The sequence below is a fragment of the Notamacropus eugenii genome, chromosome 7 (genome assembly GCF_028372415.1).
Source record: "Notamacropus eugenii isolate mMacEug1 chromosome 7, mMacEug1.pri_v2, whole genome shotgun sequence".
In the NCBI taxonomy this organism is placed as follows: domain Eukaryota; kingdom Metazoa; phylum Chordata; class Mammalia; order Diprotodontia; family Macropodidae; genus Notamacropus; species Notamacropus eugenii.
The window spans coordinates 10,119,517-10,135,851 of NC_092878.1; the positions used below are offsets into that span (position 1 = coordinate 10,119,517).

At 48.2% G+C, this 16,335-nt stretch overlaps 2 protein-coding genes across 2 annotated transcripts; one reads left to right on the top strand and one right to left on the bottom strand.

Annotated features, from left to right (window-relative positions):
• Positions 1-6,002: 6,002 nt before the first annotated feature.
• Positions 6,003-6,788, bottom strand: PSMB11 (proteasome subunit beta 11). Its single transcript, XM_072625094.1, has one exon. The coding sequence runs from the start codon at positions 6,786-6,788 to the stop codon at positions 6,003-6,005; it is 786 nt and encodes a 261-aa protein (XP_072481195.1).
• Positions 6,789-12,716: 5,928 nt separating this feature from the next.
• PSMB5 (proteasome 20S subunit beta 5) lies at positions 12,717-14,880 on the top strand. Its single transcript, XM_072624671.1, has 3 exons — positions 12,717-12,944; positions 13,271-13,577; positions 14,359-14,880. The coding sequence occupies exons 1-3, from the start codon at positions 12,747-12,749 to the stop codon at positions 14,643-14,645; spliced, it is 792 nt and encodes a 263-aa protein (XP_072480772.1). The 5' UTR covers positions 12,717-12,746; the 3' UTR covers positions 14,646-14,880.
• Positions 14,881-16,335: the final 1,455 nt, after the last annotated feature.

The window sequence follows — 16,335 nt, forward strand, 5'->3', positions numbered from 1 at the left end:
AACTGAGTTTAAAGAGGTTAAAGGATCTTGTCCAAGGTTATTCATCTAGTAAGTGGCAAAAGCAGAGTTGGGGGTAATTAGAAATAAGAAAATATACAAGATACAGTGCAAAATATACAATAATGTATATTTCTGGTCTGGCAAAAGGAAGGGATTAGAAGGGATGACCAATCAGAACCATCCACAATTAAGAAAAAGGTGGTCAAGGATAATTTGGCTGAGCAGTATAAAGTTTGGGGATCGCTTACGCTTCCCTGTGGACATCGGGCTCTCTTCTTCCAGCAGGGGTCAGGGCTTGAGGGTAGGTAAGAAGGGTTGAGGCCTGTCCCTCAGGGCCTCCTCCTTCACATCAAACCCTAGTCACTGGAACCACTACAGAACCAGGACAGGGAGAACAGGAACCGCAGCACGGAGGCCTGCCTTTCCCTCCCTTCCCCAACCTTCTGGTCATTCCCTCATCTCCAATGCTCCCATCATCCTCCACCTTACTAACAATAATGCCAGGAAGGATTCAGGAAGTGATATGTGGACCTGAGAACTGGTCATTGGACTCATGAATAACTTAGCAATCTGAGGGACTGAAACTATGGAGGGGATGAAAAAAAGAGAGGAAGGAAGGGATGGAGGAGAGAGGAGAAAATAGAGGAGAAGGAGAGGCCACAGTGCACAGTGGCAGAAACTGGGGATCTAAAGGCAGAGGACCTCCATCTGCTCCTTGTTACCTGTGTGACCTTTGGGGAATTTCACCCCTCTGGGCCTGTTTCCTCATCTTCAAAATGCTGGGTTAACATGGCCTCTGAGGTCCTTTCCAGTCCCAAATCTATCATCCTAAGAAGAAAGGTGAGGGGTAATAGAAGAGAAATTAAGGAAGGAAAGAAAGGGACACATCCCATACCTTCCCCCTCTCAATCTGGGTCTGCTCAGAGAATCTTAAATGTGAAATGGATTGTAGAGGTTATCTAGTCTCACCCCATTGTGGCTTGCCCTTAGTGCTCAGGGGACCAAAATGACTTTCCCCATACATGAGGAATGATTCCATTCTCTCCGTCCATCCCATCTTCCTTCTCCTCTTGGCCTCCCCCCGCAGGATTTAAGGAGGATAGGTCTGAGGCAGAGGCCCATTACCATCTGAGAGACCACCCAAGCTACTTACTCCATGGAATTCCTTAGAAAACAGCCTCCTCCTCCCCTGCCTTTTCCTTTACCCCAGTTCTCCAGGACAGAGTCTAAACAACTGAGGAGTTGAGGAAAGGAAAAGAAGGGAACCTTTAACTGACCCTACCTCCTCCCCTCTTCTAGAGCAAGAGGAAGAGATAGCATGGAAAGTCTCCTAGAGACAATCTTCATGGCTGTGTCTGCGGGGGCTATGTGTGTGTCATGTGTCTCTCCATCTGTCCTGCCATTTTTGTGTCTAAATCTTTATATGTACATGAGCTAACACTGGTGAAGCTCACCCTCTTCCCCATGTTAGACCTTTGTAAATCTTAAAGGGCTATATGAATGAGAGCTATTATTAGTTTGCAAACAGCCCCACCCCAAACACGTGAACAGACCCTATTATGCCTGAACCATAATTCAACATTTAAACCTAGGACCAAAGTGGCCCTTTTTTGGTTCTCTCAATAAAGACAACATGGGTTGCTAATTGCCCAGAAGATCCAGACCTAACTGCCGGTCTGCTTCACCTGTATATCATCACCAATTACAGGTAATATCTCCCTTCCATACACATACAGAGCCATATGTACATATACCTTGAACGGGAGAAGCTGAGAAGTTCTCCTTCCCTACCTTCCCCCAAAACAAAAATTAGCCCTTTATGGTTTTCAGAGCATCCCCTGAATGATGCAGGTGTGCTATGGGAGAATGAAGCTGTATTCAAAAGGAAGGAGTCTTCCTCTCCATCTTCCTCTCCAGCTTCCCCCTCCACTTCTAGGCCATAACCCACACTGCCTTCTCACTTCTAGCCATCCCTCAGCCTCCTCTGCTACCTCCCCTCACTGCTTTGCTTCCCATGTCTTTCTGTCCCTCTTCTCCCCTTTCCCCCATCATTCCTTTCACCTCCTCCCATGAACATATGACATAAACTGGGAGTACATTGGAAAGTTCTGGTTCGGGGAACAACAGATTATTAAAATCCCCTAGACTCTTGACCCAGACAGGCCCAGGAGGATTTCCAAAGGGAGGTGGTAGTTGTTTTTCAGGGGAGCAGTTGAGGGGAGAAAATGAGGGTAGAGAAGGTAGTATGTAGGTAACAAGCATTTATAACACCCTAACATTCTAAAGTAGAAGACAATAGACAAAGGGAGTTTAAAATGGGGGTAGGAGGTGGGTAAAGGTACTCAGTTCTGTGGTTCTCAGCAAGTGGTTCAGCACAGCTAAGGGGGTATGAAGATTGGCCTGCCTGGGCCCCTCTCCCAAATGGAGGCCCCATGAGAAATTCACCATGGGAGAAGCAGGCCAACATGGCAATTAGATGTTTCAGGGGAAGCAGGGGAAGAGTTGAAGAATCTTTGGGGGGAATGGCCCCAAAACAAGAACTGATGGGAAGCTAGTTATAAACTTAGCCACAGGAAGGTCCCACAGTCAAAGGAGGAAGGATGTCAGAGGTCATCTAAACTATCTGGTCTGTTTTCATATCGGCAACATCCCTGACAAGAGCTGGGATACAGTAGGACATGTGGAAAAAGCTCTGGATTTGAATAGTGACTCTATCTGATGTTGTCTCCATGATTTGGGGCAAGTTGTTTTATCTCTCTGGGCCTCGGTTTCCTTATCTGTAAAATGAGAAATTAGAGAAGATAATGTCTAAGATGTTCTTTCCAGCTCTGAACATCCTGACTGAAGACATCTAGTGTAGAGGAATCCATTCTTCTGAGACAGCCTTGTTGTGTTCGTCCTTTGTCGTCAAAGAAGACCGTGCCATCAGAGAAATGATGACATGACTTGCCCTTGACTTTGTTTTGAGGGAGGAAGGGCTGTGCAGGTCACCAGCCTCACTTCTCCAGAGCCATCTGAATCCAGTGATCCCTGGCTACCTCTTAAGCAGGCTTATTCAATGTACCGGCATTACTTCACCCTAAGTGAGTACCTGCATAGACCTTGGCCCTTTTAGGCCAAGGTCTCCCAGTGCATCCTGGTTCATCTCCAGTCATCCTGATGAATATCTGGTCACTGAATTCAGATGGCTGTGGAGGAGAAATGAGGCTGGTGACCTTGCACAGCCCTCCCTCACTCAAAAGTCTGAGGCAACCTATTCCACTCTTGGATTCCCACGTTGTTAAGGAAGTTTACTCTTATGCTAAGCTTAAATCTGCCTCTCTGCAGATTACTTACTTTGTCTTCTAGTTTTGCCTCTAGGATGAACAAGGACAAATCTAATTGTTCTTCCCAATGAAAGTTCTCAAAATATGTGAATTGAAGATGTCACATTTCCCTTTTGTCTTCTGTGACATCCCCTCCAGCTGAGCAAACTTCCTGGTCCATGCTTCTGGATGAACTCTTGACAATAATAACCATTCCTTGCATAGGCAGGGAAACTACAGGTATTGAATATGGTAGTTCACATCAGATTTTTTTCAGCGTATCAGTTGATTATATTGAGGTGCCTTGTTTTTCTTATTCTTTGTTATAAAGGACAGATCTCTGAAGAGGCAGAGGAAAGGGATACAACAGGCAATGTGAAAACAAAATTATTGATAAAAATATATTTTTAAAAACATGTAGTTACCAGAACAGAAGGCAGTGCTTCAAGTGTGGTCTGACCAAGAAGGTACGAACACTCCCTTTCTGAATTATTTTCCTCTCTTATTGTAGCTTAAGTTGAATCACTTTTTTTGTTGGCTAACACATCTTGAGCTTTCTGTCCACTAAACCCAGATCCCCAGATCTTGTTAATAATAATTACTGACTTAGCCATAACTCCTCCCTACTTGAACTATACATGTACAATTGTTTTTTTAAACCCCTCTGCAAGACTTTACATTTATCCCTCTTGTCCAGCCACAATCTGCTCTGCAATCTGTGGTCAAACTTTGCAAATTTCTGGGATAGGAGGTAACATGCCAATAAGACCAACCCTTTTGCCACAAACCTATTACTTTTTCCTGCTGCTCTGCCACCTATCTCTCCACCCCACTCCCAAGAACAAACTAAGGGACAAGCAATGGAAGAAAGAAACAAAGGAAAATTTTTTTTAAAAAGAGAGAGGGCTTTAGGAGTAGTTTCAGGAAGTCAATTGAGAAGGCTAAAGGGCTAGGATGGGAGATGAAGGAACTGCCTTTGGCCTCATTGGGGGATGCTACAAGAGCTATCTGAAAACAGATATGTCCTGGCTGAACCTCCTCAAGAGATGAGGTAGGAGATGACTCTAGGGAAGGTAAATAGGATGGGACAAGGGCATAGATCACCCTATCAATATGCCTTCCCAATGAGGTGGTTGACCCACTTCATCCTGGAGTGAACCTGTTCCCTTCATAGGAGGCAGTTTATGAAATTCTCGGGGTCATGGTATTCTCAGTTCCTGCGAGACTGAGATGGTGGCTTTGGGAAGAGGAAAGAGGTTCCTGTGACTGCCCCTTCTGCAAACCTTCTTTCATGTCTCCTTAGGAGGCCAAGGACATCAGTATAGTTCATCTACATGATCAGAAATGTTGTGCCATTTGTGTACCCTATAGTCGATAATGAAATGTTCGAGAGGACTGAGCTATACCCCCAAACATGAAGTCTCTGAAATGTCTGTCTACATGATTCAGAGAAGGCTAGTTCAGATTAAGGCAAGCCTGCTAAAACCAAAGACCCAGGTCCAGAGCCCCCAAGGGCATAGCTTGGTTGTGTACCACATTCTCTTCTTTCCTCCTCCCCACCCCCCCTCAATGAACCAGAGTTCAAACCTCTTCCCAAAGAAGGGGCGGTAGAGGGGGGCTAAGAGTGCTGTTCCCTGCCCTGGAGACAGCCAAAGGAGAGTGTAGGCTCTGACCAGGTGAAGCCCATCAAGTTGCCACCTTTCCAGAGCCCTTGTAGTCAAGGCTGACCACAGAGAGGAGAAGGATGGGGGGTAGGAATATGCCCAGGACAGAGGTAGAGGAGATTCACATCAGTAGATTGTAAACCTCTTGAGAACAAAGGCTGTGTTTCATTTCACCTTCATATCCCTCTCCTACCACAGGACACTGTCCATACATATTGGTTCAATGTAATTTTAATCATTCGAAGATTACAGCCCTTAGAGGAAATGTTAGGCAGCCCAGCCCAGGGCTTTGTTTCCCTCCTTGTTAGGAGATTCCCTATTCCACGGCAGAGCAGGGCCACACAGAACTATAGAAATGTGGAGCTAGAAACATTGAGTCTCAGAAATTAATTAACCCCTACAGAGAGGTCAGACTCTAGCATGTCCCAGTGTAGAAATCAGGCTGGGAAGAGCAGAGGGCAGTGCTGGATGGAGGTGGAGGGACCAACGAGAGGGTGCCAAAAGTAGTTCTGCCCACAGAATTAGAGGGAAACAAAGGGGAGAAAGCAGAAGAGAGAAACAGCTAAAGGCAGGAAGGAGCAGAAGTCTCAATGGAGAAAACAAAAAGGTAGAAAGCCATGAAGAAAGCATGTGTGGGAGAGCAAAGAAGGGAAAGAGGTGGGAGGAAAGTGAATCCAGGGGACCCAGCTTACATTCTTAGGGGGAAAATTCAGAGCAGAGGAGAAGACTTGAGGGATGCTGGCATCGATCAGAGCACAAGGAGAAAAGTCAATTGGTCTGGAAGGTAGGGCTGGATGGAGGCTTCCAATAAATGGAGAGGGAGAGTTGGAGAAGATAGAGTCACATGATTTGATCCCAGGAAGGCTTCATTCACCAGGCCACCTTGTCAGCATGGTTTCCATATACTGCTACAGCTCCTCCCTAGCATCTCTCAGTCTTTTCTGCCACCAAGAGTCTCCTCTTCTGCTTCTGGAATCTCTTCCTGGACCATAGTGGCATGTCCAAATAGAAGTGGGGTAAAGGAAAAGAAGGCTCAGGGGGATGTAGGGGTGGTCTCTTCCTCCTGTTCCCCAGTTTCCTGCAGCCTGCTGTATAGCATACAGGCATCCTCTCGAGACACTCGTTCCCAACCACTCTCCTTCACATGGTACAGGTCCACAGAACCACCTGAATAGGCATCCCTGCGGGTAGCATGGGCCACAGCTTGGCGAGCCAGAGTATAAGCCTCTTCAATAGTCATGTCATAGCGGTAGCCACGGTCCAGCACACCATAGGCATAGGGTGAGCCAGAGCCCACAGAGAAGACATCGCCGGCCAGGAGGGTCCCATCACTGTAGACATAAAAGAGGGCAGGGCCAGCCTGGTCCCAGCCACACAGGGCTGTGGCCACACACAGGTCCAAGCCCCGGTAACGGTATAGCATGGTGGAGAGAAGCTTGGCAGCCCCTGCCACACTGGGCAGCTGGCCCTCCCTGAGAGCCCGAAGGCGCAGCTCCCGTTGCAGTATTCGGTACCAGGTGGCACAATCAGCTGAGGTGCCTGAAGTTGTGCCTATAAGGTGCTGGTGGACAGGGATGACCTTCTGGGAAGCAGGGCAAGCCACGTAGGAGCCACAGGAAGATCGAGTATCAGCTGCAGCAATGACCCCGTGGCGGAATCGGAAGGCTAATGTGGTGGTGCCATGGGCCAGTTCTGGACCGTGTGTCTGCAGAAAGACAGGAGGGTCACAGCCCCTGGGGACAGCCCAGTCCCCAGCCCCAGGTAGGTGAGGGCTCAGGGCTTCAGGGGCCTGCCAATCGCACACATTCTCCAGAGCCATCTTAGGAAGCAAGTGGAGACTAGAAGGAATTGGGCAAGGTTATATGGACTGTGGTGAGGTAAGGACAGGACCAGGGGAAGATAAGGTACGCTACTGAAAAGCTGGATGGCAGCCAGAGTTAGGTGAGAGTATTGAGAACAGACGCTCCTCTTCTTCTGCCTGCCCAGCCCCCAAAAAAGGTCCATCTGAAAGAGAACCAGGCATGGCTGGGGGATGCTGTCATTAGTAAGAAAGCTGCATCCTCTATCACCCATGTGGTACCTGAGAGTGACCATGGAATCACCTCTGTCATACTCCATGTATCCCCTGGAAAGCATGGAGGACTAGAACATTTCTTGGAGTAGGATAAGGAAGGGGAGTTGGGGCAAGAGCAGAGGAAGGTAGGAGTGACCTGCCTGCCTTCTGGCCTTCTTTACTTCCATGTAAAATGAAAATCATGCTACCTGTAGCACCCATCTCATAGTCCTACTGTGTGGATCAAGAGGGGTAATGCATGTCAAACACTTTGCAAACCTGAAAACATCATATAAATGGCAGTTTTTATTGTTATTCACTACTTCCCTCCTTCCTTCCTTCCTTCCTTCCTTCCTTCCTTCCTTCCCACCTTCCTTCCTTCCTTCCTTCCTTCCTTCCTTCCTTCCTTCCTTCCTTCCTTCCTTCCTTCCTTCCCACCTTCCTTCCTTCCTTCCTTCCTTCCTTCCTTCCTTCCTTCCTTCCCACCTTCCTTCCTTCCTTCCTTCCTTCCTTCCTTCCTTCCTTCCTTCCTTCCTTCCTAGAGGCATAGCCTAGCTCACACATTCAGTCCAAGAAGGAGTCCCGCAGCCTCGTCCCAGCCACACAGGGCTGTGGCCACGCACAGCTCCAAGCCCTGGTAATGGTATGGCATGGTGGAGAGAAGCTTGGCAGCCCCTGCCACACTGGGCAGCTGGCCCTCCCTCAAAGCCCAAAGGCGCAGCTCCCACAGAAAAGGGAAGGAAAATAGAGTAAAAGGAAAATTAAAGTTAAATCCCTCCCACATAAGGCAGCCTTACATAGAGGTTAAGTCTGAAAAGAATTGCAATTTGCATCTGCCCCTCCCTGCCCTAGCATTACTATGTCACAGTCCATCCTTCCCATTAAAAACAAAAAAACCTGATAATACTGACCCATCTTCAGTAGGAAGTATGCTTTGAGTTGTTTTTCCACCAGTGGGGAAAGATTTGCCCTAATGCAGCCATACTCTCATTTGTAACAAACAGCATTCATTTCCAAGACAGCTAAGTCAGGCCTAGGCTTGTAGTCTATAGCCACAGAACAGAGAAAAGCTAAGCGGTCCACGCAGGGATCAAATCTCCTCTCCTTACTAGTATCATGTGCTAACGCAGGTCATGCTAAGCAGTAGTCCTTTGGAGTCCTTAGGGGTTTTGTGGACCCTTGGAAAGGGGAGAAGTCATTTTATCACAGAGTGGTACACTGCCTCCTCTTAGATGGTGCCAAAGTAACATAAAGTATATTTTGGCTGGATCTCTCAAGGTCTTTTAGTCCAGTCCTCTATTTTGGGAAGCCTAAAGAGCCCAGAATTGTGCTTCAAAGTACGGGACAAGCTTCTCTGACTATGGTTGGTTCAGATTAGACCCCTTCCTTTCCATTCCCACTGCCCTCCTGCCCTTTGCCTTATCACCTCTCACCTGGACAATTACAGGTCTGGTGATTTCACTGATCTCCCAGCCCCCAGTCTCTTTTAACAGGTCCTGAACCCCCAAAGGCAGATTAATCTTCCAAAACCTTTGATATTTTCCTATTATTCTCCTGCTCAAAAACTTTCAGTGGGTCTCCATTGCCTATTAAATTAACACACACATCTTAGCCCACTATATTTAAGGCCTTCTATAATCTGGCCACAACCTGCTTCTTTGTAGGTCCCATTTCTCCCTTACAAGGCCCTTCTGCTGTAGACAGATGGGCCCATTCATTGTCTTTCCTCAACACATGTATACTCTTGCTTTGTTTATCTTATTCTTCGCACCATCAACCACCATCCCTCCCTCACCGTAACTGAAAAACCCTCCCTTCTCCTCCCCAATTATCTGAATCTTTACTCAAAGCTCAGCACAGATCTCACCTCCTTCCTGAGCCTTCTCTATTTTGTTCCAACCTCTTTTCCCACCTGGAATCCCCTGGAGCACTTCTCTGTAATATTCATTTGACACCCCCTATATATGGCTTTGAATTAATGAGCATTTGATATGTCTATATCTTGTCTGTAATCAGACTGTAAGCTTCCTGAGGGAAGGGACCAAATCTGATACCTCTTCAGGTTCCTACAGCTACATCTTCTCGTTTATTCAGTAGGTATGCATTGAGCATCCACTGTGTGTAAGACATGGGGGATACAAAGTTTCACAAGACAGGTCCCTGCCCTAAAGTAGCTTATAGTCTAGTAGAGGAGATATCATATATGGACAAATATGAATCTATAATACAGACTAATAATATTAGTGCCATAAGTGATATAATTTCAACAAAAATTCAGTGACTACCATGTACAGAGCATGATTTGGCACTAAGAGAGACCAATAATGAAAGAAGACAGGATCCCTGACCTTGTGGCTCCCTGATCTAGTACAGGAACATGGAACACATGCAAATTGCTATTATACAAAATGATTCATGAGAAGTGATGACCAAGTGTTCTTATTCTCTGAATAAGTATTTGCCTTTGCCTGAGCCATGGAATGCCATCATTCCAAACTCAACATATCCCTTCCCTTCCTTTCCCTTCCCCTCCCCTCTTCTTCCTCCCCCTTCCCTTCTCTTCCCCTCCCCTCCCTTCCCCTTTCCTTGCCTTCTCTTTCCTTCACTTCCTTCCCCTTCCCTTCCTTTCCTCAACATTCAAGGCTCAGTTCAAATGCTACCCTGTATATGAAGACTTCCCTGGTCTCCCTAGCTGAAAATCTACACAGTGACCATTGTTGATAAGGTGTGGATTAGGGGAGGTTTGACAGGAAGAGGAAGTGGAATCAGGGAAAAATTTATGGTAGAGGTAGCATTTGAGGTAGACCTTAAAGGATGAGTAAGATTTAATAAGGTGGGGACAAGGGGGGATGGCAGGGATTGGGGTACTATTTCACTCATAAAGAACATTTACAAAGAGCTATGGGAGCATAGAGGAAAGGAACCAGGAGTACATTATGAAAGCCCATGAAAGACAGGTTATGGAATTTGGAGTTTATTCTACCTACAATACAAAGCCATTAGATGTTTTTTGAGTAGGGTCAAAGTCATACTTCAGGGGCAATTTTTGGCACAATGAATAGAGGACTGGGCCTGCTGGGAGATCTGAGTTCAAATCTGGCCTCAGATATCTACTAGCTGTGTGACCCAGAACAAGTCACTTAATCTCTGCCTGCCTCAGTTTCCTCAACTGTAAAATAGAGATAACAATAGCACACCTCTCAGGGTGGTTGTGAGGATCAAGTGAGATAATAATTGTAAAGCACTTAGAGAAGTGCTTGGCACATAGTTAGCACTATATTTATGTTAGCTATTATTATTAAGAATTAATTTGGTGTCAAATTATAAAATTAATTGGAAGAGGATAGAGACTGGAGGCAGGGAGACCAGTTAAGAAGGATGGTACAGTCCAAGAATGAGGGATAGGGAGCTTGTGGAGATTGAAGAAGAAACAAAATAGAAACAGTGAAAACGAGAGAGAGTGTGAAGTAAGAAGTGGCAGAACATGGTAAGATGGAGGAGTCAAAGCTGACTGCCAGATTTCTTGCCTGGGTGACTGGAATAATAATGGCCCTACTTATAGAAATAAGGCAGTGGGGGAAAGTAGTGGGCACTGGAAAAATTTTTGATTGATTAGATAAATCCTGCAATTCCCTGTATGGTCTCTGTATGATTCAAGTGCGGGGAAAAATATATTCCTTCTTTTCAATCTGATGGTAGAGCTTAAAGAAGGTTGCTCGATTTCAGGTTTGAGAATTCAACATATGTAGTGTCTGAAGAGGATAAAAGCATGTGTTTGGGGAGGTGGGAAAAAGGAGGGTTAAAGTTTTGTCTTCCCCAGCAGCTGTCATGGAAGGGATGGTGCGGATGCTAGTTGGAATTCCAGGCACTTACATGCTATACCCAGAAGAGGGTACATCATTATAAACACGTGTCCACTTTCTGGTTTTATCTGGCTTCCCAACTAAGTTAAAATATGTGGAACAAGGCAATCAAAAATGTCACAGAATCACATAATTTAGATTTGGAAGGAGATCTCCTTAGCCATTTAGTCCAATTCATATCCAAAAGGAATGCCCACTATAACATACTTGAGAAGCAGTCATGCAGTTGTAGCAGCAAGCACCCTGACACATCCAGGATGGCCTGCTAGCACAGGTTCTAAAAGGAAAGCAACTTTTGAGGAGTCAACAATCTTTAATCACATATACCAACAGAGGAAATACAAGGAAAGAAATGAAGACCAACAGAAAGGGCTTCTGTCTGACCATAAGCAATACATACATCACAGATCAACAGACAGATCCAGCTGTCTGACCATTACATACCTACATAGTTACCAGGGACAGAAGCACCAACATTTGGGTTTTTAAAGGAAGAGGGGGCACATTTAACGGTTACTCAGAGTCTCATCTGGCAACGAACCTTCTTTCAAAGAGTAAGTGTGACCCAGGGTCTCATTAGAAATGACAAAAGGTGTGGACCTTCCTAAAAAACAACCCTCCCCAATCAAGCAAATCTCATTAACATTACAACAGTCTCTCTCACCACTTCTCAGAGGCATTTTTCTCCATAGTTCTCATGGTCGGAAGCCTAAATTTGTTACCTTTCCACTTTCATCAGTTGACTAGTAGGACCAAAGAGAACAATTCACATTCTACAGGACGGCCATTCAAATACTTGAGACCGCCTTCCAAATCCAAGTTCTATTTCATCGCCTTGTTCCCTGTGTTTTAATGATCCCATTTGCATGGGAAACTTCAAACAATCTTTCCTCCCAGAGATGAAAAGAACATTAGAGCTGACTTAGGTCAACGCTTCGTTTTAGGGACGGTTGTTGCTGTGCTTGTCCTTCCTTCTTGAAGGGGACGCTGAAGGCCAGAGAGATGAAGGGACTTGGCCAAGGTCATACAAGTAATTAGTGTCAGAGCTACGGAGAGCATGCATTCCTGCTCTTTGCCCTATGCTCCTGTTTCTGGGATTCCTCTAGAGGGATGAATGGATGGATGGATGTTCCTGTTGGAAAATCGCTGCTGACTTCATGGTTCAGGGACGCATTATCCAAGGGCCTTTCTCCCCCTTCTTGCTCCTGGCATTTGACATCTGGGCAGCTTCCTGGTTTATTAAAATCTTCCCAAAGAATAAGGGTAACATGAATCTTAAGTCTGCTCACTGTGCTGCTTCTAAGTCACACGACTGGGTGGAAAGGCCACTGGTTTTTAACAACAGTTGTGGGTTTACAGAGTTCCTGATGGCCTCCTTCATTAAATGGGCTTGAATTACTTGAGATTGCTCAAGTGTGGTTTTATTTAGCTCACAGCAAGCTGTCACTAGGTACTGGGTTTTGCCCTTATCCAAAATGGTAGACCGAGTGGCTTCAGTGGGTGGCTTAATGTAGGATAAGAACAGAAAGGGAAAGTGAGGGAAGGCCAGAAGAACTTCAGTAGGGTCAAAGCAGCTTTTCAGCCAGTCATTCCCTTTTCCAAGATGGCCGCCACTCGACCTGGGAGCCGTTTCCGGTGCCCCGGCGGTCCAAGTGCACTATGACCCCAATCAACAGGGCACCAAAAGCTTGAAAGAGAATAGGGCGGCTCCTCGGCGGGGGCGGGCCCAGGATGCCCGGACTCAAGATGGCTGGCCACTCCCATGGTTTAGAGGCAGGCTGCCCTCTTCCAAAATGGCCGCCGGGCCCCATATAGCGCGCCGCGAAGCCGCCCGCGCCACTTCCGCTTTCCCTTAGTAAACATGGCGCTGGCCAGCGTGCTGGAGAGGCCGCTGCCTGTGAACGGGCTGGGCTTTTTCGGGCTCGGGGGTCGCTCAGACCTGCTGGACCTGGGTCCGGGGGGGCCCGGAGATGAGCTGTGCCTGGCGGCTCCCAGCTGGGGCGCCCCGGACGAGCCGGGGATCGAGCTTCTGCACGGAACCACCACCCTGGCCTTCAAGGTGCCGCTGCCCCCCGCCTCCCCGCCGGGCCGCCTCCGGCTCCCCCTCGGACCTGGGCCTCGGGATGGGGACGGTGCCGCCGCTGGTGACGCCCGGGCGGGCCTGGGAGGCTGGGGAGCCACGGGGGGCCGTGACCGGGTGACCGGGCGACCGGGCCGTGGGGGCGGGAGCGGGCGGATGCAGGCCCGAGGGCCCCGGGGCAAACAGAATGCCAGGTCACGGGTGGGCAGCGTCTCTGCGTGGGGCTGACACCCACCCGGGGCGTGGGGAGGAGGGCCCGCGCGGGCCCTGGCCGCCTCCCAGCCCGCCCTTCCCTCCCTCCGCAGTTTCGCCACGGCGTGATCGTGGCCGTGGACTCCCGGGCCACCGCCGGGGCCTACATCGCCTCGCAGACGGTGAAGAAGGTGATCGAGATCAACCCGTACCTGCTGGGCACCATGGCGGGGGGCGCGGCGGACTGCAGCTTCTGGGAGCGCCTGCTGGCCCGCCAGTGCCGCATCTACGAGCTGCGCAACAAGGAGCGCATCTCGGTGGCCGCCGCGTCCAAGCTGCTGGCCAACATGGTGTACCAGTACAAGGGCATGGGGCTGTCCATGGGCACCATGATCTGCGGCTGGGACAAGCGCGGCCCTGGTGAGTGCTGCGAGGGCCCCCCCGCTGTGCCCTCTGGGCGCCTGTGCCCCTGCCCGGCCCTTCCTCACACTTAAAGAAAGCCAGGTGCCCCCACACGCCGTGGGAGGCCCTGAGGTTTGACAGGATTGGCAGGAGAGGTTTCCTCTGACCCAGCTCTTTCCTTCCCTCAGAGGACACGGAGAACAAGTCCTGCTCCCCTTGCTGGCTGAGGCAGACTTTTGGGGGGCCCTGCTGGATCCAAGTCTGGATGGGCAAGGAGGGCGGTGTTTGAGAGAATGCCCCATGAAGCTACGTGGCCAGGATGGTGCCACTCAGCCAGTCTGTCTCCTCCCCCTGAGCTCGGGGGGCATTTGAAGGCTACACGGATTATAGGCTCTACTTTGTGCTAGCAAGCAGCCTTCTCTAGCGTTTTCAGGCCTCTTCAGCTAGATGCTCAGTAAGGATGGTGCGTCCTTCACTTTTGTCTGCTTCCTAGCACTTGGTAAAACGGGTGCTCAGTACCCAGCGGCCACTGATTAGATACCAATTGGTTTATTTAAGTGGAGAGAGCAGATCAGGACAAATATCTTTATTTGTCATTACAAGAGAGGAAGAAGTGGTTTCATGTAGACTTTAGGAATCCCGATTAAAGATTTTAAATGTGATTCTCTCAGTTTGCCTCGTTTTTCAGTCCTGCTATCGTTATGCCTGGGAGCTGGCATCAGAATGTGCTCTGGTAGGGTGTGTGATGAGATGGTATTATCTTAACAGGTCTGTTTCCTAACTGTTTTACCCCTTCTAGGCCTGTACTATGTGGACAGTGAAGGAAACCGTATCTCTGGAGTCACCTTTTCTGTGGGTTCCGGTTCTGTCTATGCTTATGGGGTTATGGACCAGGGCTACTCGTTTGATCTGTCTGTGGAAGAGGCCTATGACCTCGCCCGGAGAGCCATCTACCAGGCCACCTATCGGGATGCCTACTCAGGAGGTGTGGTCAACCTCTACCATGTCCGAGAAGATGGCTGGATCCGTGTCTGCAGTGACAACGTCGCTGATCTGAATGACAAGTATCAGGGAGCTGCCCTCTGAAGGAGGTTGGGGGGTTGCTTTCTGGGTTTCTTGGGGTGACTGATATTTGATGCAAGAAAAATAGAGTTCACCTTCCAGAACTGGAAAGGGACCTGGCTCTTTTTCCTGTCTAGGACTTGATTATTTTTTAAAGCAACTCTTCGTTGACCTCTGTATGTTATTGATTTGTTAATAAGCTGCTCTAGAAGCAAATGTTCATTTTACTTTGTTGTTAACATTATACAACTCAACCTCAGCTAGTGTTGCGTCTTTTGTCCGCACTATCCCTCCTCCAAGCGCTACACGGTCAAACAAGCTAGGACAGTGGGAGGGATGCACTGTAATTACAGGAAACAGTGGTGTGAAAACTTTGTCTGGTGAATACATTAACGTCCCTGCTCAGGAGGTTAATAACAAAGGAGAAGGAGAGAGAGGCAGGGAGGAGGGGAACAGCACTTCCCAGTGAGGTTTGTGAAGAGATGAAAAGTTGATGAGGTGGAAAGATGCACAAGAGGCTGTGCCAGGCAGGGCAGCAGAGGACTGGGGAGGGGAGGCTGGCACTTAAAATTATAGGGGAAATTGTTCTTAGATTTTGAAAGAGGAGGGAGCTTAAGTTTGGGCCCTGAAAAGGGAGAAGACGAATGAGTATAGGATGTGGGTACTGTACCGGTACCCAGGTTGCTGGCTATCATATTTTGGGAATGGGTTGGGTTAGGGCCCACCTAAAGCTGCCAATGTAGCATTTGGGTGGGGAAGAGGCCCCATTTTGAGCAGAGATGACCGATTTATCACGCTGAGCCCTGAGGGGGTCCCCAAGCCATGGTGGCAGCAGATGGCAAGGCCTCCTGTTAGGGAAGGTCGAGAAGGTGTTTGAAGGAAGAAACCATAAAAAACAGGAGAGGAGGGAACCAGTGGAGAGCCTGACGCCAAAAAGTCTTTTCTCTTTACTACGCGGGAGTGGACTCAGGAAGGCTTAGTTAGCAGGGAGGAGGAAAAGCAGGAGGTAAGAATACTAACACCACCATCATTAATCCGAAAGGAAGGCTCCTAGCAGAAGAGAGTAATAAAGCCTCCACCCATCCACATGGCAGCGGCTTCCTCCTCTCTTTCACTCCCTCCTCCTCTTCTTGCTTAGCCCTGTGTAGTCTCTGTATTGATTGATGAGAGCTGTCCGCCAGGAACTGATCGAGGCTTGTTAATTGCATTTGTCAAATGCAAGGAAATTGGGAATTAGTGAGATCGGGAGAAGTGAGTTTGGAAAACAAACGGCTTGTGCTAAGGAGATTCATCTTGATGAAAAGTGCCTGAGGAACCCCTAGCAGCAGGGAAGCTGCTAGGATGGGTCTAGAGTAAGTCTACAGCTACTCCTGGCAGGAGTTGTGTCCTGGGGTTCTGTGGGCATGGAGAAACAGCAGATTATTGGCTATGGCTCAAAGCACATTTGCATTCATCTTTTTTCTTTGGGGGTGGTGAGGGTAGGATTATGCCTGGCCGCTGGTAGAAAGGGGAAAGAAGAAAATACTCTTCCCCTGAGTCTGGAAAGCAGAGTGCTAAAAATCAGCAAGGTCTCCCCAGATACTTCGGTCTGGAGATGAATAGAAAAAAATCAAGGGACTTGTGGGGCCTGAAGAGCTTTGTGCTTAGCTCTGTTATGTTCTTAGTGAGTCTGCAAGGGATCCTGTGAGACCTCTAGTCACCAAGAGTTTAGAGG